At 39.3% G+C, this 21082-nt stretch overlaps 2 protein-coding genes across 15 annotated transcripts in view; one reads left to right on the top strand and one right to left on the bottom strand.

Annotated features, from left to right (window-relative positions):
* Camkmt (calmodulin-lysine N-methyltransferase) overlaps positions 1 to 16555 on the bottom strand; it is a 376955-nt gene extending 360400 nt beyond the window's left edge. For all 4 annotated transcript variants that reach the window (XM_005390948.2, XM_005390947.2, XM_005390949.2 and 1 more), the window contains exons 1-2: positions 16012 to 16555; positions 481 to 653 (exon numbers count right to left, since the gene is read on the bottom strand). In XM_005390948.2, coding sequence (XP_005391005.1) covers positions 481 to 653; positions 16012 to 16149 — 311 coding nt within the window. In that variant the 5' untranslated portion in view covers positions 16150 to 16555. The remainder of the gene's footprint in view (positions 1 to 480; positions 654 to 16011) is intronic.
* A 49-nt stretch (positions 16556 to 16604) lies between these two features.
* The window catches only part of Prepl (prolyl endopeptidase-like), a 35591-nt gene continuing 31113 nt past the window's right edge, over positions 16605 to 21082 (top strand). For 2 of the 11 annotated variants that reach the window (XM_013517574.1, XM_013517570.1), the window contains exons 1-2: positions 16605 to 16780; positions 18028 to 18563. In XM_013517574.1, coding sequence (XP_013373028.1) covers positions 18345 to 18563 — 219 coding nt within the window. In that variant the 5' untranslated portion in view covers positions 16605 to 16780; positions 18028 to 18344. Of the gene's footprint in view, positions 16781 to 17275; positions 17905 to 18027; positions 18564 to 21082 lie in introns of those variants that run through there. The other 9 variants (XM_005390951.2, XM_005390952.2, XM_013517572.1 and 6 more) reach the window with 9 other exon arrangements.

Below are 21082 nucleotides of genomic sequence, written 5' to 3'. Positions count from 1 at the left end.
ATGTTCTCCTATTCTTCTGATTCTATTCTGAAAGTGACAAAACACGAATGGGAAAATACCAAAGCTTCATTTTTCAAATAACTACTACTTGAAAAGTAGTTTGCAAAAAATCTGTTTTCATTTTCAACCTTTTTTGCTTAAAAAAAAAAAAAAAAAAAACGAAAAAAAAAACCTTTGGCTTCTTTTCATAGTCAAATGCTATGTATGAGAGAACAGTTAACCGTTTGATTCGCAACTCACTTTATTCTCAAACCTAACCATATGCCTAAGAACTTTTTTCTTTAGTCTGAAAATACAGCAAGAACCAGTTAAAGCAGCAGGATGTTCTAAAACAAATATGCAAAGCCTAAATTTTGGTAAAAATTGTCTGCAAATTCAGTAGAAGGAAGAATGAGATTCTTTATTAAAAGAACAATCTTCTAGAAGATTTTTTCCCTTCTACAAGAGACAGTTAAAAATTGTAAGAAGAACAATGGTTACCTTAAGAAGATACTATATTCAGGATAAAAGACACTTCTGTATTGGATCCATGCACCAGCCTCTTCTTTAGTTTCCCATTTCTCGGCTTCGGTCACTGAAAACAGATTAAATGACTCAAACCTTCTTACAGATACATGTCGCAGACGATCATCCAGGTGTTTCTGCTTCAGAACCTTTGAAATAAAATCAAATATTGTGGTTATATAAACATAACATAAGCTAAGTGTTCAAAATTTAAATGGTAATGGGACTTTCACTTCCAATAACGTTCAATTCAATCATTGGGACCAACCTCCTACTGCACACAATGAGAAAAGATAAGCAAAGTATTTTAAAATACACCTAAAGACCTCAGAAGACAAAGAAGAGGACAGCCAAGATTTATCAGTCTAACATATTTATTTTTCTAGTACTGGATTTAGAAACCAGGGATGCTTTACCACCGAGGTACTTCCCCACCCCCTTTTATTTTTTATCTGGAGACAAGGTCTTTCTAAGAATGACCAAGCTGCCCTCCAATATAAGATCCTCCTGTCTTATCCTCCAAGTAGATGGGATTATAGGCAAGCACAACCAACCCAGTTTACCAGTCTAATATCTCAAAACTGAGACAAGCCTAGAGAAGTGAGCCTGGCTTCTGTAACCACTTCTCTCGGGGAGATATCTGTCAATTCCAGAATATAATGGAGAAGATAAGCAGAATCTACAATGAGATGAGGAGATAGAAGTTAAAAGTTGAATTTCAAACATACCTAAGCAGAGGCAGGTATTATGTTTTCCTGAGCCTGGGTGGCTAGGGAGCGGGGTGTTATATATTGTGTGTTTTAATCAATCATATGATCACTTCTGTTGGTGCCATCTTGAAAATTAGTGTTGTAAGTGTGGGAGAAAGAAGAGATTTCTGTGATATTGATGAGATTAAGGAAAAATCCCAGTAGTTTTGGATCAAAATGAAAGTAGTGTATAAAGTAATGATGTACTTCATTTTTTAAAACTATACTGTATTTCCAAATAGATGTGTGTACTTTTTTTCTAAATATGCTCTGCTACTTGAACAAAGTAAGGCCCTATTGGAGAAATGTAAGAAATTGTACAAAATAAGCCTGGAAGATCCTGCACATGAGAAAACAAGAAAGCTACAAAAAATGGTATTTATGTCAAAGGGACTCAGGAGCCAGTTTGAATGGGGTCCGCTTTCTAAAAAATAGGATGGAAAATGCAGAAGAAAAGGACAGATTTCTAGATACATATGAATTACCAAAGCTGAATAAAGGAGATATAAAAACCCTAAATAAATCAAAATCATCAATGAAATTGAAGATACAATTAAAAACTTACCAAGAAAGAAGAGCCCAGGAGGTGATGGATTCACTGCTGAATTCTACAAGAAACTTAGAGAAGGGCTAGTGCCACTACTTCTCAAACTCTTTAATGAATTGAAAGGGAACCAATACTCCCAAATTCATTCCTGGAAGCAAGCATTACCCTGATACAAAACCAGAGAAGGACTAAACTAAGAAAGAGAACTACAGGCCAATCTCCCTAATGAACATAGATGCAAAAATCCTCTACAAGATACTGGCAAACAGAATGTAGCAAACCATCAATATTATACACCATGACCAAGCTGGATTCATCCCAGGGACGCAGGGATGGTTCAATATATGTAAATCAATAAATGTAATACACAGTATTCACAGAGCCAAGGACAAAAACCATATAATCATCTAATAAATGCAGAAAAAGCTTTTGACAAAGTCCAGCACCCATTCATAATAAAACCCTACAGAAAATTGGAATAGATGGTCTTTACTTCAACCTGATAAAAGCCATCTATGACAAACCAACAGCCAACATCACACTAAATGGACAAAAACTGAAAGCTTTCACTCTAAAATCAGAAACAAGACAAGGATGTCCACGGTCTCCACTCTTATTCAACATAGTCCTTTAGCCAGAAACTAGAAACTTTAGCCAGAGCAACTAGACAAGAGTAAGAAATAAAATAAATAAATAAATAAATAAAGATAGGGCAGAAGAAGTTAAATTATTATTATTTGTGGATAACATTATACTCTACATAGAAGACCCCCAAAACTCTAAGAAAAAACTGCTAGATTTAATAAGTAAATTCAATAGCACAGCTAGATACAAAGTCAACACTCAAAAATCAATAGCATTCCTGTACACAAATAACAAACTCACAAGAAAGAAATTAAGGAAACAATACCTTTCACAGTAGCATCCAAATATCTAGTAAGAAATCTAACAGCAGATGTAAAAGACCTCACATTGAAAACTACAGTACTCTGAAAAGGGAGATTGAAGAGGCTATCAGAACATGGAAAGATATCCCTTGCTCTTGGGTAGGAAGAACCAATATACTGAGAATGCCCATATTTCCAAAACTGTTATACAGATTTAATGCAATTCCAATCAAAATTCCTACAGTATATTTCACAGAATTAGAGAAAACAATCCTAGAATTCATTTGGAACCAGAAGAGACCTAGAATAGCAACAGCAATTCTGGGCAACAAAGGCAAGGCAGGGGGCATTACAATCCCTGACTTAAATTATAGTATAAAGCTACTGTGATAAAAACAGCATGGTACTGGAAAAAAAAAGACCCAAAGGTCAACAGAACAGATGAGAAGATGCAGAACCAACTCCCAACATACTCAGCCACCTTATCTTTGGCAAAGATACATTCACTGGCCAAATACATTCACTGGAAGAAAGATAGCCCTTTAATAAATGGTGCTGGAAAAACTGGCTTTACACATGGTTAAATCTTAAATTGGATCCATATCTTTCACCATGCATCAAACTAAATTCAAAATGGATCAAAGATCTAAATATTAAAACAGAAAAATTATATCTGCTGGAAGAATACATAAAACTCCTGAAGACTTTGTTATAGGCAAAATATGAATGAAACCTTGATTGCACAGGAACTATCACAAAGAATCAACAACTGGGATCTCATCTTATTAAAAAGCTTTTGCACAGCAAGAAAAGATAATAAAAGAATGAAGAGACAATCCACAAGGTGGTAAAAAAATGTTTTCCAGCTGTTCCTCAGAGAAGGAATTACTATTGAGAACATATAAGAACTAAAAAAAAAAAAAAAAAAAAAAAAAAAACCAGACCTCCCAAATTTAACTACCCAATCCAAAAATGGGCATCTGAGATGAAAATACACTTCTCAGATGAAGAAATACAAACACCAAATAAATATTTGAAAAAATGTTCAACATCACCGGTCATTCAAAAGATTGAAATTAAAACAACCGGAGATTCCATCTCAACCTGGAAAGAATGACTATCATCAAGAAATCAACCAATAACAAATGCTGGAGGGGCTGTTAGGAAAAAGGAACTCTTCTCCATTGTTGGTGGCAGTGTAGACGGGGCAACCACTGCGGATACCAGTGTGGAGATTCCTTTAAAAAAACTAGGATTGGAAGTCCCATTCGACCCAGTCATTCCCCTTCTGGGTTATCTTCCCAAAAGAATTAAAACCATTGTACCACAGTGATATATGTGCCCTGATGTTTACAGCAGCACAACTTGTAATAGCTAAATCTTGGAAACAACCCAAATGCCCATCAACCAAGGAATGGATAAAAAACACATGGTATTTTTATACAATGGAGTACTACTCAGCCGTAAAGAAGGATAAACTTGAGACTTTTATAGGTAATTGGATGCAACTCAAGACCATACTCATTAGTAAAATAAACCAGACTCACAAGTGTAAACACTGTATTGTCCCTCTTGTATAAAAAGCTGAAAGAGTAAATGAGATCCAAAATGTACAACAGATATTGTAAAGTGGGAAGAAACTGTTCAAAAGGAAAGAGAAACTGGGATGGGAGAAAGGAGAAAAGAAGGGAAAAAAAATACACACACACATACACATAATAGTTAAGATAGATATACTACTAATTTCTCTTAGTTTATTGAAAAGAAAGGTTTGTGCTAATATTGTTTGGAAGATTAAATGCTTATATATTATACTCTGAGTAACTAATTTACTAATTTACAGATAACAATATGCAATATGCTAACCATTGTTACTCTCCCATTACCTTGTTTTGAAATTTTCTTTTATTTTTTTTTCTCTTTAAAATAAAAAAAGGGCCAGACGTGATGGGGCATGCCTATAATCCCAGCACTAAGGAGGGTGAGGCAGGAGGATCACTGTGAGTTCAAGGCCAGCCTGGGCTACATAGTGAGTTCAAGGCCAGCCAAGGAGACTCTGTCTCAAAAAAACAGAAGGGAAGGCAAGGGAAGCAGAGGGGAGAGGAGAGAAGGGGAGGGGAGGGAAGGGAAGAAAGTTGGTCTTTTAGATGGAAGGTCAGGTAAGGTGGTCTATTTATCAAAGTACCCAATTTCAAAATATCCTACAAAGCCATAATTTAAAAAAGCAGCAGTGTACTGGCATAAAAATAGACATGTACAGCAATGGAGTACTAGAAAACAGGACACAGAACCAAACCTATTCAACTACAATGACCTGATTCTTGACAAAGGGCCCAAAAACATACATTGGGAAAAGACTGCCTCTTTAGCAAATGGTGCTAGGAAAACAGGATTTTCATATGTAGTAGACTGAAAATAGATCCCCATTTGTACCCTATACAAAAATCAATTTAAAAAGACCTACATACAAGACCTGAAACTTTGAAACTGCTAGAAGAAAACATAGGGGAGGCACTTTAAGTCACAGATACAGGCAAAGACTTATTGAATAGGACTCCATAGCACAAAAAATAGCAGGAAGAGACAAAATTACATCACACTTAAAAGCTTCTGCATGGCAAAGTAAACTATTCACAAAATGAAGAGCAAGCCTGCAGAATGGGAGAAAATCTCTACCACTATTCTCCTAATACAGGATTAATATCCAGAATATATAAAGAACTCAAAAAATAGCATAAAAAATGGGCAAATAACTCAACAGACACTTGAAAAGTACAAATGGCCAATTAGTACATGAAAGCTGTTCCACTTCTTTAGCCATCAGGAAAATGCAAATCAAAACTACACTGAGGTTCTCTCTCACCCCAATCAGAAGGAGTATCATCAAAAAACAATACACACTGGTGAGAATGGGGGTGCGAATGAAATGAACTCTTCTGCACTGCTAGTGGGAATGTAAATTAGTGCAGCCACAATAGAAACAGGTATAGAGGTTCTTCAAAACACTAAAAAATAGATACCACTCTTCAGGACATTCCTGAAAGAATTAAAATCAGCTTAGAGATACCTGCATACCTGTGTTTACTGCAGCACATCACTACAGCTAAGCTACGGAAATAAATGCCCATCAACTGATGAATAAAGAAAATGTGGTATGTATACACGTGGAGTATTAGTTATAAAAAGAATGAAATCATGACATTTGCCAAAAAAAAAGGATGGAATTGGAATTCACCGTGTTAAGCAGAATAAGCCAGACTAAGAAAATATTGTATGTTTTCTCTCATATGTGGAATCTAAAAAAAAGAGAGAACATGACAGTAGAAGGGAGACCTTTAGAGAAAAGAAGGGAATAAGTGGGAGGGCAAAGGGAAGGACAAGAGATAATATGCACTAATAAAAAAAGATGGCCTTTTATTTTGGTACTGAGAATCAAACTCAGGACCTCCCGCTTATCAGGCAGGTGCTGTGCCATTGAGCTATATTCCTGGCTTTTTTTTCTTTTTCCTTTTTTTTTTTTTCCAGGTGCCAGGAATTAAAGTTAGCACCTAAAAAAGATGGGCTTTTCTTGAAAGTTTCATGTAAAAAATAGTTTTAAAAGCCATGACCTGAAAGGGTATATTTATCTCCCTTCCCAGATTCTCACTTCTCTCTCTACTTCCTGGCTCCCATGACATGAACAGCTTTCCTCTGCCAGCCCCTTCCATCAAGCCTACCCACCTTGGGGCTGGCTTTCTATGGACTAAAAATGCAATCCAAAATAAACCTCTCCTCCTTTAAGTTATGGGTATCAAGTATTTTATCCCAACAATAAAACAACTGAACAAAATGGATATGGGTACCACAAAGGAGGGTCATTGCTGTGACTGCCTAACCATATGATTTAGAGGCCTTTGGAACTGGTTCATGGGTGGACTTTGGAAAAGATTGAAGATGCCAGCTAGCAAAGATCTAGAATGCTGTAAGCTAAGCTTGATGGGATATTCTAGTCACAGCCCAGAAGACCAGAATGTTGAAAAAAGGTAGACAGTAAGACCAGGCACAGGAGGTTTCAACTGGGAAGAAGTCTGTTGGCTAGAGGTCAAATGTGTTATTGCTGTGGCAGAAAACATGTCCACATTTTGCTCATGTCCTAAGACTTTGCAAGACACTAAGATTGAGGACAGTGGACTAATTAATCTTGCAGAGTAAATTTCAAGGCAGTCCAACATTTGGTATAGCACAGCTACTGCTTGCTGCCATTTAGTGAGATCTACACTGAAAAACAGAAGCAAAAAACTGATTTTAGAAGCTTCTAGTTTTGCCAGGAAAAAAAAAAAAAACTGTAAAGTTGAAGCAGAAGATAACTTGGTTGCTCAAAAGATAAGCATTTAAAAGAAGACAAGAACTTTGCATCAGGACAATAGGAAGGATTCCTCGAGAGAATTCTAGGAACCCACAAGACCCTACTTTGCAAGCTCAAGGGTCCAAAAGTTAGAGAAAAGCCCCAGGAATCAGGCTCAAGGAAATTGGTTCTTTGGGATTTGTTTCACAGTGCTCAAATATCAGAGCACTTAAAGCCTCTACAGCCACAATCTAAGGGTGCCCTCTACTGTTCAAGCTGGCAGCAGACCCTGGCATTATTTACATAGTGCTGACATAAGAGGCACGCAGAATGCAAGAGTTGTAGGGTCAGACAGGCTTCCATCCAGACTTCAGAAGAAGGACTGAAAGGCCACGCAGTGTGTCCCGAAAGAATAGTGCATGAAGCTGTGACAATGAAGCCAAAAGCATGGGGGAGACCCCAGAAAATTAAGAGAAGCCAGGAACATGGAACATCTGCTCCACAAAGCTGTGGGCAGTGGGCAAAGCCACCCTGAAAACTGCAACCAACAATGCTGTAAAGCTGGGGCCATACAAGCACTCTGAGCCTCACACCTTGCCACTACCAGCCAAGGTACTGAACATGGAACTACAGAAGTTAATATTTGCCCTGCTGGGTGTCAGTCTTCCTTTGGTACATTTCTTACTATTCTCTTGCTAATTTTGGAACATGCCATTGTACACTAGAAGTGTTTAACTTTCTTTTTTATTCTTATGGGGGCTCACAGCTAAGGGTTTACCTAGAATCTCAAAGGAGACTTTGGACTCGGACTTTTCAGCAACACTGGAACTCTTACGACTTTGGCAACTCTAGGAGATGGATTGAAAACATTTTGCATAAAGAGATATGCATGAATCTTTTGGGGCCGGGGTGGAATGTTGTGATTTGGATCTGGAATGTCCCTTCAATGTCTCATGCACTTAGAGGCGGGACTTTTGGAAGCTGTCTGAATCATAGAGGGTGATATACTCACCTGTGGATAGATTGATGGATGATTCCAGACCTAAATGTGCTGTTGAAAGGTAGGGCCTGATTGGAAGAGGCAGGCCACTGGGGACATGACCTGGAAGAGTGTATCTCCCCAGTGCCTCCCTTCTCTCCCTGTTTTCTAAACATCATGACATAAGCAACTTTTCTCTACTATGCTTCTCTGGCAAGCCACTTCCAGCCTTGGAGTCAGCAGACTATGGACTGAAAATGTGAGCCAAAATAAATCTTTCTTCTATTGAGTTGTGCGTGTTGAGTATTTTGTCCCAGCAATGAGAAAGTAACTAACACAGAGGTGGTGGAACCTTTAGGAGTTGGGCTTAGTGGGAAGTTCTTGGATCATTAGGAATGTATCCTTGAAATGGGACTTGGCCTTTTTCTTTTTTGCTTCCTGCCATGAGATAAAAGAGTTTGATCTATCATATACTAGGCACCACTGCCATAGGCTAAAAGCAATGAATCCACCATTTGATCATAGACTAAAATCTCTCAAACCATTAGCCAAAATAAACCTTTCTTCTTTATAAGTTAACTACTTTAGCTATTTTATTATAGTAATAGAAAGTTCATGCAAGGAATAAGGCTAAACACAGCAATACGATTGAAAATCTTTTAAAAGTAGCTAGATATTCTGATTCCATGAGCAATATCAAGCAACTAATTTCTTCTTCCCCACAGCATAACTCCAAAGGATAAACTTCTAGAGAAGATGAATGATAGAAATTCTGGTCTTAAACATCCAGCCCACCTTAGAGAGACATAAAATGCTTCTTTAATCAATATCCTTTCCCTCACTGAGCTTCTAGATCACAGGCAAGCAGTCATATCTGCTAGAAAGGAATAAGAGGAAAGACCTGTATCTACTGACATTTGTTATCACCCAACAAAATAGCCAATTCCTCTAAAAGTTACCCTATAGAAAGGCAAAAGGTATAAAAGGTATAAAATTCAATCAGAACAGTTTAAAATCAGTGTTTAATTCTAAGGTTCAAAAAGAATAATTCTCCTCTAAGAATGAGAGCCCCAAAAGAATGAAGTAGGTGAGCACAAAACGTAAGTTAATAAGCAAAAATGAAAGTTAGGCCTTTCTTTAAAGTTCGTATTAACATGTAAACAGAATTAGCTCTACACAGGTCTCAAGACAGAAGAAAGGTCAAGGCGAATCAAACACAGCTAGAGGGAAAGCATTAGGATTCTATATTATTTCAACCATCATAAAGAGGGGATACAAAACAAGGAGAAAAAGTTAATATCTCTTTAAAGAAGGACCCACCATCCAACCAAAGATGAAAAAAAAAAATTCCCAAAGAGGACTCAATGTAATTAAGAAGAATCATAATGACAATGGCAATAGTCACTATTTATTGTGAATCTGTGCTGTGCCAGATTCTAAGCTAAACATTCCACATGAATAACTCATACCCTCAAAGCAACCCACCAGAGTATGTTATTATCTTCACTTAATAAGTGAAAAGGAAATAGAGATTTAGAAAGCAAAAAGGTGCCCAGATTCCCAGTTTGAAGATTTCCTCACGCCATGGCTGCTACCAAAGGCTTTAACAAGGCTTACAAATTTTGACAGCACAACAAAATAACACTAAAATATAGATGAGAAAGAAAAGGGGAAAGCAAAAGTGGGCTATAAAACAAAGTCAAGAATAAAGTTTTTAAAAGTATATTCTATAGACATCTATGTACTTAGTATAGAAGACCAGTAAAAACCCACACAGCAAGTGGTAGACCCAGGATTAGACTAAAATCTAGGTATAGCTGACGTTAGTGCTCTCTTTCCTCTATGTGAGAACACTGTTTATATATTCTATAGTTCTGCATTAACGCCTATGGTGAGTCAAAGACCCTAAGGTATTCTCCTTACTCCATTCAGTGGATTTAATAATAAATAATTTAGGAAAAGTAATTATATTAAGGTAGAAAAGGCAAAAGATTAAAAAGCATCCTAGAATTAAGTTCAGAGACACAGCCGGGCATGGTGGTGCACCCATGTAATCCCAGCACTCAGGAGGCTGAGGCAGGAGGATTGTTGCGAGTTTGAGGCCAGCCTGGGTTACAAAGTGAGCTCAAGGCCAGCCTGAACTGCGTAGTGAGACCCTGCCTCAAAAAGACCAAAAAAAAGGGAGACAATGATATAAATCTTATAAATAAAACTTTGGAGTCTTAGCTTGAACCAGGAGCTCAAGAAAGTACCTAGTACACACAGCAGTGTCTAAAATGGCCAAAAAAAGAAAAAAAATAAAAAGGGAGAGAGAGAGGATGAAAAAGCAATGTTATCCCTTTTTCTCCCAGAATCTAGAAAGAGCAAGAAGGCAATATAAAATGAAAAATACAAACAGTGAAAAATATGAAAACTCCTGGAAAAAATGAAAGCGTTTCACTAAGGACCCTGTTCAGCATTGCTGCAGGAAGTTAAGAAATGTCATAAAAACCATAAAGGGTCCCTTAGCACAAGACCTACAAGTACACTATAGAGCTATTTCTAAGACATGGCCTCTAGTGTCTATTATCCATTTCCCACAATAGAATCAGAAGGCTTAACAGAGCACAAAATAGAGTAGCAGCTCTCTTAACTGACTCTTTAGATTAACAGACATTCTTCACCTCTTCCATTAAATATTCAGACTGTACCATGTGAGCTGAAAGATACTGTAGCAGCCATTCCCTGTTGAATTGTTTGCTTGTCAACTTAGTTTGCTTTTTTACAAACTTTTCTATAGTAGTTATTCTACACATAACAAATTAAATATTTGAAAAATAAATTCTAATGGCAAATATTTAATGTTATCAATTAAATATCATAAAAGAACAATAAAATAATGCTAAAAGAGAGATGTTGCTTCCACACAAACTAGGTTGAATATTTTTTGTTTGTTTGTTTCCGGTACCAGGGAATTGAACTCACGACCTTGCACTTGCCAGGAAGGCACTGTGCCTCTGAGCTAAATCCCCAGCCCCTAGGTTGACTATTTTGGAGATAAAGTAAGTTTGGCTGATAAAGGTAAGTTGCTAAGTGAGCACAGTGGTTTGCATCTGCAGTTCTAGCTATAGTACTGCACTTGGGACACTGAGGCAGGAGAATTACTTGAGCCCAGGAGTTGGAAGACAGCCTAGGCAACACAACAAGACTATCTCAAAAAAAAAGTATGTTGCTTAAAATTTTACTATGAATGGGAAGCCAAATGTAAAAACCTAGAGCACTAATTATAAATATTTAGAAGGATTTGGCACAAGACTGTAACTTCATTCTATAATGCATATTGCTGGGCATGGTGGTGCATGGCTGTAATCCCAGCACTCAGGAGGCTAAGGCAGGAGGATTGCTGTGAGTTTGAGACCAGCCTGGGCTACAAAGTGAGCTCAAGGCCAGCCTGAACTGCATGGTAAGATCCTGTCTCAAAAAAACTAACTAACTAACTAAATAACAATAAAATGCATATCATTTTTATGATTTGCTTCTTTAACCTTTCAAGTACTAATCAAGGTAACAAGTCTTCTGGTACACAGCACCTCATGCAAGTAACAATTTTTTTTTTTTTGATACCAAGAATCAAACTCAGGACCTGCACTTGCCAGGCAGGCGCTGCGCCACTAAGCTATATCTCCAGCCCTGCAAGACACAATTTTAGACACTCACATGAAATTATTTTTCTGGTGGTCAAGGGTCTTTGGTGTTTTTCCTCAAAAGGAAAAAAATTGCCGGCCCTCCTCATGACTGTTTTTTGTCAAATATAAAATACTACTAATCATAAAACACAACCATTTTCTTTCTTTTGATGTTATAAAATAGATTGCCATTTGACTATGGCATGCTATTAATTAAAAAACATATATCAGTTGCCAAGATGTTACAATTTAAAATGTGTGCCTTGGAATAGATGAAAAATGGTTTGAAAATAATCATGATCAGTATAAAAGAAGTTTAATACAGAAGAGCAAAAACTCACCCTCAATCCCTCTGTTCAGAGATAACACAATGCTCAACATCCACAGACAAGTAGTTAGGACTAACTTAAGAAGGGCTCTACTATACTCCTTTTTTATATATTACATTTTTAGATTTTACTTCCAGTTTTTCTATCTTGTAGAGTTACCATCATGAGCTCAACTGTCTCTGTGCATATGTATTCAACAGGAAAATTTTTAAAGTGTTAAATAAATAAAATCTATACTGGGAACACACAAAATAATAGCATTAGAAAATAAAACTATTTCTAGCCCATGGAAATAATTCCATTTAAAAATAACCAGAGATGGGAGAGGGCCCTAAGAACTCTAGTCTCAGGGGCTGGGGATTTAGCTCAGCAGCACAGCACCTGCCTGGCAAGCGCAATGTCGTGAGTTTGATTCCTGGTACCGGAAAAAAAAAAAATCCAAAAAAGAACTCTAGTCTCATTTCTTCATATACAAATTAAAAAACCCAGATTGAACGAGTTCGCTCACCATCATACAAAGTTCAGGGCAGATCTGGCCTCAAACTACAGTATATTAAATTCTACTCCGGGGCTGGGGATTTAGCTCAGCGGCAAAGCGCCTGCCTGGCAAGCGCAACATCGTGAGTTCGGTTCCCGGTACCAGAAAAAAAAACAAAAACAAAAACAAAAACAAAAAAACTTCTACTCCAAAAACTGCAGTCTCTTTCAGTATTCAAACATATAACATCCTACTTTAACTTGAATTAATCAGATTCTTTAGCCAAGTATTCAGCCCTCCAGGCAAGGTATTTCATTCACTATGTGTTTGGGAATATCTGTGTAAGTGTGTAACACTCATTGCTACTTTTTCATCTGTCCTGCACCATTCCTTCATGTGATCCTGGTAGGGTTTTATCTTTCCCACCTCAGTGCAGCTAATGTGCTAGGTTACCAAAGTGCCCCATTCTCCTGGACACAATAATTGGTTCAAACTTAGCCTGTCAGAGTTGTTCAGAGAAAATGATTTAGATGTTAGGAAAAATGGGTCATTTCTTCTGGATCACTAGCTGGGTGGATGATGAAAGCCTAAAATGGCCTCTGGCCATTTTGCTATCAGGAAATAAAACCCAACAAAGAGGAAAATAAAACAACATTCATACCATCTATGGCTATTGATCCATAGACTTTCATCTAATTAAAGTTAGCATTAGATTCAAATGTCAGCAACTTTTCATGTGACCTGGCTCCAAATAATGAACGAGGTCAATGAGGTCTTTTCTCAAAAATGTGAATTCAAAACATAGGTGATACTGAACCGTTACTATAAAATGAAGGTTCATGAGACAACATTGGAGCCATGTAGGGTAATGGAAAAACAGAACGGTGAGCGAGAGAACAAAAACAACAGATATTGTGAAAGTGCCCCCACAAAAGAAAGAGTTGCATATCTCCAGCACTGGTTGGATCCCTCAGGATTTCCTAATTCTGGGTGTATACAAGATATGAATGGAGATTGAAATATTTACCAAGAAGCTGCAAATGTCTAGTATGTGATAGATTACATTACTGTAGAAAAATATTCACTTTCTCCCTGTCATATCCAAGAAAAGAACATACTTTCCTGCTCCTTGACATTGGGCTTAACCAAGTATCTTACTTTGGCCAAAGAGATGTTAGCAAACATCATGAGAGCAGAGGCTTACAACGTGATTCTGTGGTTGGGCTTGCTCTCTTACAACCGCCATCACCATGAGAACATGGCAGTCAACTGATAGAAGATTACAGGTGTGTAGATCAAGCATGCGGTATAAAGACACCCAGTTGATTACAATCTGGGTCAGTCAAATCCCAGGTGACCCATAGATTCACAAACAAAATAAATGCTCACTGTTGTAAGTCATAGTGACATTGTGGTTGTGTTCCTCAGCAATAGCTAATTCATGCAGTCAGGGCTCAACACCATAGGTTTACAGACACCTCAACACTTTCCTCAAGCTGATGTTTTCCACAGAATTTCACACTATCTGCTAAAAACCAACCAGCCAATTCCTGAACTAGATACAGAAGATAGCCCCCTCCCCAGGGAGAACTCCCATCTAGTAAGAAAAAGAAACTCTATGCAAATAACTGTAAAACAATGCAATAAAGGGTAGAATAAGGTATTAACCCAGAGGTGTTGAGGGAAGCTTCACATTAACAAGTGTAAAGGGTGAAAAATCACTCACCGAACAGAGATTAAAAGACATTAAGCATGGCTGGGGATATAGCTCAGTGGCATAAGTGCCTGCCTGGCAAGCACAAGGTCCTGAGTTCGATTTCCAGTGTGGAAAAAAAAAAAAAAAGACACTAAGCAGGCACATATGTACCAAAATATTAAATATCAAGATGTGTACAGAGTTCAAATGATATCCACAGGTGAAACTTTTCAGGGTTTTGGTTTAGACAGAATGAACAAAAGTGTTGGCCCAGTAATTTTTACAATACTAAGAATCTCTTAAGTTATGTCACAGAGTAACAAAAGATAGTGTTTACTCAAACATGTTTGTGTTTTTGGAAAGCATCATAGGAGAGGTGAGGGATGAAAATTAATCCCTTTCTTGAAATGGCTGGGGCCACTAGTGGATTCTTTTGGATTCTGTAACATTTTTATAATTGAAACATGACCCAAGTCTACACAAATTCATCTGCTTTACAGACACCTTACACACACCACTTGAAGATAACTCTATATATTTGGTGCACCTGCATTTTGACTGCCGCTAGTTCCAGGAGACCAGATGTAGAATCTTCCACTTGTGGCATCGTGTCAGCATTTTAAAAAGTTGCAAATTTTGGAGCAGTTCAGATGTTGGATTTTCACATTAGGAAGCTCAATATAAGATTTGATTAATTCTAAGAGATATGCACTTGACTGTATATGACAAATGAGACAATGATATATGAAATATTCATTTCGTTGTCCTTGACGGCAAAACCTAATCCTTAATGCTCTAGGAAAACTGTAAATGCCTCAGCAAAGAAATGATCTTCACGCTGAGTTACCCTGTATTAGCACTAAAAGACCGCTGTTTGAAACGACCCAAGAAAACTGCAAACAAAATGACCTCAAAAGCACTACGAGCACAATTGCAAGTGAGGTGGTGAGAGCTGGGAAACTGTCGCCCGAGGTGGAAAGTGTACTCAAAAGTTCTAGGAACTCTCGGGCACAGGCATAAAATGGGATGTGAAAACCTGAACAGATTTCACTTCCAGCAGTTTAGAGTGTCAGGGAGGGCCAATGAGAACTCCCGTCAAACCTTTCCAGGAATGAAATCATCACGAACCACACCAACTTTGAAGTAGGAGCAGATACCCTCCCTGGACCAACCAACGCCCTGACCCGTTCACCTGGGACACCGAGTATCCCGCTGATCGCCCCAAACTAGAAAACAAACGTTTGACTTTCTCGTCCCAGTGACAGAGGGATCAGACGCAGCTCTTCCCGCTCCCCTCAAGCCGAGCCGTTCGCGAGAAACCGAGGCGACGCGCGCAGTTTCCCGGTCCCATCACCGCCAACTACGCCGCTCTCCCAGAGGCTCGCGGCCAGCGGGTGGAGACTAAACCCTGGCGTCCAGACTGCGGCTGAGGGTGTGCTCGCTTCCCCGGCACGGAGACAGAGCAGGCTGGGAGTTCAGAAGCAAGAAGTGGCCCGGGCAAGGTGGCCAAACAGAGGCGGGAAGGACAGCGGCGGTGGGAGCGGAGGTCCCCGCGATCAGAGCAGTGAGCCCGGGAAAAGCCGCCCGGACGAGCGTCTAGCAGCGGATCTCCCACTTCGGTCCGAGTTTCCAAGCAGCTCGACCACGGCTGTCCCTCTCCCCGCCCAACCCAAAAGTCCTCCTTTTCGGTGGGACCGTAGTGTGAAGCGAGGGGGCGCTTTTCAAGTGGCTCCGGCCGAACAGAGCAGGAGCTCCCCAGGCTGCTAGGCAGAGAGCGCGGGACCGGGCACCGCCGCCAGGTGCCTGAGAGGGGAGTGGCCAGCGGCCACGGTTCGGCCAGAGGTTCCCCTTACCTGTCGCAGGAGCTTCCACCGGGCGGCTCCCAGGGACGCCGAGACTGCGGGTCCCCGAGTGGCGCCACCAAGTGTGGCACCTTCGCTCGCGGCTAGCTCAGGCTTGCCCACCCCCGAGCCCGCGACTCGCGACTCCATCCCAGCCGCGCCGTCTACTACTACTAGCAGAGGTGCGGCCGAAACAGCTCTCCCCTGTCAGGACCTGCCAAGTTCTTCCCTGACAGGACCTGTGACGCCCGCCCTCTAGCCTACGGCCTGTGCGCGCGTCCTCCCCGAATTCCGCATTTCCGGTGTTCGCATCTCCTTGGCAACCACGGCGGCGCTGTCTCGCGTCATTGCACCATTTTGCTGGCGGCCATCTTGAGTGAGGGCGGACCGGCGCACGAGGAAGCTGAGACAGAGCTAGTGGAATACTATCACTCTTCATTTTCCCCTTTCCAGCTTCGTCTCGAGCTCATAAGACTAGCAAAGACCTTAAAATGTTGTATCTTTGAAGATTAAAGAACCCGGGTGGAGAAAAACTCCATTGTTGACCACAATAAAGATGGCGAAATGTGCTTAGCGCTCGTCCTGGTTCGGCGTTACGTAGGTCGGCGTGCTGCAAACCAGCTCTGGGCGGCTCTGGGTAGGCTGTGGGTCTGCTGGGTGCACAGCTCTGACTTCAGGTGAACGTAACTGGGGTGGTTGTTGCTTCTCGCTGGGAGCTTCGGTTTTTTCGGCCTTCCTTCTCTCGCTTGTGTGCAGAGCCGGACTGACTCTTTCGTCTTGCGTACGTATGAGGGATGGGTGCTGGAGTCTCTTCCCTAACCTCTTTTCTCCTCTCAGTCCCCTGGTCCTTCCTTTGATCCTTGTCTCTTCGCTGCATGTAACCATACTGTTTCTCACTGCGATTGTCACATCTCTCGGTGGAGAGTTGCACAAGGAGAACGAATAGATCGTGGAAACGCCTATTTGTCTACCCCAGCCTCATCCCTCATCTTGCATACTGTCTTCTCTGCGAGCGGAAGACGGATGGTTGGAGGCTGTGGGGACAGGCATAGTGATTTAGGGGACCTTTTTCTCCTTTTTTGTTAATGTCGGCTGCTGCTGCTCTATGCACTCCCCCGTTGTTTTGCTGCGACATAGGAGATTGAGGGGGGAAGGGATGTTGTAGCCGATCAGATCTGGAGTAACTCTGACGCAGTATTTTACCTGTGACACCAGACGCTGTTTTACAAACGAATTCTGTGATTATATTCAACAGGGTGCAACATACCTAGATTTTTCCTAGTCTAGAAATATCAGCTACCTTCTGTGGAGTGGTTACTACGTGCCATTCTCTGTATTAAGGGCTTTGAGTAAGTCTAAATTGTTTCATTTTATTCTGAAACAGTAACAACGCCAGAAGACACATGATGTCATTATTTTAATGTTTCAAAAACTGGAAGCCAAAGACACAGAGACAGAGTTAAGTGCAGTGTCCAGATCTGAACCAGGTTTGAATCCTAACTGCTTAACTAGCTGTCATGGTTAAAAAGAACTTAACTTACCAGCAGAAACCAGAAAGGGCCTCATTTTTATTTGTACATCTTGCAGTCATTTTTGGTTTTGTAGAGAGCTAAATACTCGTTTAACATGAAAGTGTAATCGCTTATAGACAAGATTTGGAGTCAGATCGGATTGGACCTTTTGCTATAGTACTTAAGAGTCCAAGTGACTTCGGGCGGTAATTTCAACCTCTTACAGCCACAGTTTACTGCTGTAATATAGCTCCTTTCTCCAGTCCGTATAAAGTATAATTAGACAAGTAGATGAAGCAGCTGGCACATAGCCGACACTCAACAAATTTTAATCTCCCTCAAATGTCTTTGGTAAACAAGCCTTTTCAGTGTACCCTCCACATGCATACCACAGGTAGGTTCAGAATTGTGTAAGAGCAAGCCCATTTTGCCTTTGAAACTCTTAGAGTGCCTGAAATTTCCCATTAAGTATATCTATTTGCAATTTTTTATTTTGTTTTCTGTTTTTTTTTTTTAGTTTGCTCCTTTGTGTACCAGAATCAGTGCTGCATAACTTGACCATAATAAAATTGACTTTACAAATGGAACTTTTAAATCACCTCTGCCGAGAAGTATTATTTGAGTGAAACTTTCACTTACACAAGTTTTAAAATTTATTTAACCGAAGTTACCGCTGACTGCAGGTGTTATCACATAAGGGGTGTGTGTCCCTGAAGGGGAAGGGGAAGAGCTGGTGATCTTAGATACTCTGCGAACCTATCATATAGTAACACGTCCGAAATCATTCGTGTCCAGGCAGCCCCAAAGGGAGCATAAACCAGGGACTTTGATATCATGCAACAGAAGACCAAATTATTTCTCCGGGCTTTGAAGTATAGTATTCCTCACCTTGGGAAATGCATGCAGAAACAGCATATGAATCATTGTAACCTCGCTGGTCATTATTACCATAGAATAAAATTGAAAAAATATCACCTAACCAAGTGTCTGCAGAATAAACCCAAGATATCAGAGTTAGCAAGAAACATCCCAAGTCGGAGCTTCTCATGTAAGGTACGGACTGTTTAAATTAACCTGTTTGTAGGTCATTAAGATTAATGTTAGTTTTAAGATAAAGATGGACAGGATATCAGAGCTACTAATATTTTCAGGAATTCTAATTTGACTTTAAAATTTTTCGAGCTTAATTAACCACAAATATAATTATAAAAGGATATATACGTATCAATAGAGCTATAATGGCTATAGTGTAATATATAGAAAGTTTTTTTTTTTTTGGTCTTTTTGAGACAGGGTCTTGTTATGCAGGCTGTCTTAAACTTGCAATGATCCTGCTGCCTCAGCCTCCCGTGTGCTGGGATTACAGGCATGCGCTACCATATCCAGTTTAGAAATGTAGATTTCTAAAATAATTCATGTCGGGACTTTGTGTATCTATCATTGTGTTTCATAGTATCATTCACCTTTTTAAAATCCCTAAAATAGCAAATTATAGCTCTTAATAAAATCTAAACGTGTTGTTTTATGAAATAAAATCTAAATGTGTTGTTTTATGAGTCCCAAATTAGTAAAAGTCAATAAAGTTCATGTAATTGTATGTTAATTTCTCAGTTAGAAAAAAGAAAAACTAAACCGGCCTTGCATTTTTGGTTGTGTCCTTCAAGAAGATACTGAGAGTGTTGCTCTTTTGCCAGACCCCAAGCTGTGGGTTTGAAATCTGCCTTAGGAGACCTGACTGTTCTTACATAGAAATGATCCCAGTGAATACCTGTTGTCCGTGTGTGATTAACTGTCCCCTTTCCTCTGAAAAAGTCCTGATTAAGATGTTGTTATATAATCATCCTCCTTATTTGTAATAGAGTTATTTATGCTACTGCTTCTTTGACAAACATCCTCTACATTTTACTTATGTTCCTTAGATTATATTTCAGGGTCATATTCTTGCAATATGTTAACATATTTTATTATTTTAATTTCTGGTTTTGTTTTGTTGCATACTAATTTTTCTCTTAGTCTGTTTTAGCTCCTTTTGTGATAAAATGTACATAACATAACATTTGTCATTTTAGCCAATATTATGTGTACACTTCAGTGGATTACTTACATTCATAATGTTGTACATCTTTTACCTCTGTTTCCAGAACCCTTTCTTCACCCCCAGAAATGTACCCAGTAAGCAGTAACTCCCCACTCTTCCTTTCCCTCGCCCCTGGTACTCAAATCTGCTTTCTGCCTTTATGAATTTGCCTATTCTAGATATTCCATGTAAGTAGAACCCTGTAATATATATATCCATATCTGGTTGTTTTATTTATTCACAGTAATGTTTTCAAAGGTCATCTGTATCATAGCATAAATCAGAACTTCATTTCCTTTTTATAGGAGTAATATTCTATTGTATGTATAAATCACATTTTTTTTCAGTGCATTCATCTGTTAATGGGCATTTGCTTGGACAGTTTTTTTTAGAAACTGCCTTTTTCTCATCCTGTTTTACCCAAATTTAGATTCTAGTTTTTATTCCAGGCTCATACCTAATTGATATGTGTGCTACTCTTGCTTTTTAGTCTTCTGTTTTCCCTGGACTTCCATTTTTTTTAAATTTTATTTTAAAGAGAGTAGTAAATGAGAGAGGAAAAAAAAACAGAACAGTAGCAGCATACCAGCATCACAAACATAAACAAACCAAAGCAAGAACATTTAAAGTGATACAGGGTTTCAAGACAAAATTCCCTGGACTTTTAATCTTTACATTTTTAGCTTTTTAAGTTATTTCCCCTTTTTGCGGGGAGAAGGGGGGATTCTTTTTGAGAAAGGGTCTCACAGTACAGTTCAGGCTGGCCTTGAGCTCACTTTGTAGCCCAGGCTGGTCTCGAACTTACAATAATCCTCTTGTCACAGCCTTGAGTGCTGGGATTACAGATGTGCACCACCACCCCCAGCTGATGTTATTTCCCTTCTTACAACATCTTGGCTTTGTTTGCCACTTTGTTTCTTTACACAACTAAAAATTCTTTATTGCATCTTCTTTCACACACATAGGTTAGGTTTAGCGTACTTTATAATAAAGTATCAAATTTCGCCTGCTGAACTACATTTTGGACCTTTAGGTTGTTTTATTTTGCGGTGTTTAGAACATCATGTCATTTTCACTTAGTTTATAAATAGGCAGGAGTTACCATCAGGGTGGCAGCTGTGAGATTATCTCTCATCCTAAAACAAGAGGTTGACTGGTTTTCCCTGTTTGTCCCAAAACAAGCTCCCTATTCTCTCTGTAGTCTTCCCACTGTCTAAAAACTGTAATTTTTTATCTGCTACAGTGCACCTGTTTTCACATATGATATATTAACCATTCCCTCTGTGATTTAAAAGCTGTAGACTTTTCTCTTTATGATCACTGAGACCTGAGAAGCTTTATAAAGGTATCTCTGTAACTACAAATACCTTAGATAAAGATATACATTTCCTGCTGGGCGTGGTGGTACATGCCTTTATTCTCAACACTAGAGAGGCTGAGGCAGGAGGATCAGGAGTTTTAGGCTACCCTAGGCTACATAGTGAGACCTTGTTTC

The sequence above is a fragment of the Chinchilla lanigera genome, unplaced genomic scaffold (assembly GCF_000276665.1).
Source record: "Chinchilla lanigera isolate Chin_1 unplaced genomic scaffold, ChiLan1.0 scaffold00040, whole genome shotgun sequence".
Taxonomy (NCBI): Eukaryota; Metazoa; Chordata; class Mammalia; order Rodentia; family Chinchillidae; genus Chinchilla; species Chinchilla lanigera.
The sequence above is the reverse complement of the archived record's forward strand: the minus strand, read 5'-3'. Positions and strand labels throughout refer to the sequence as shown.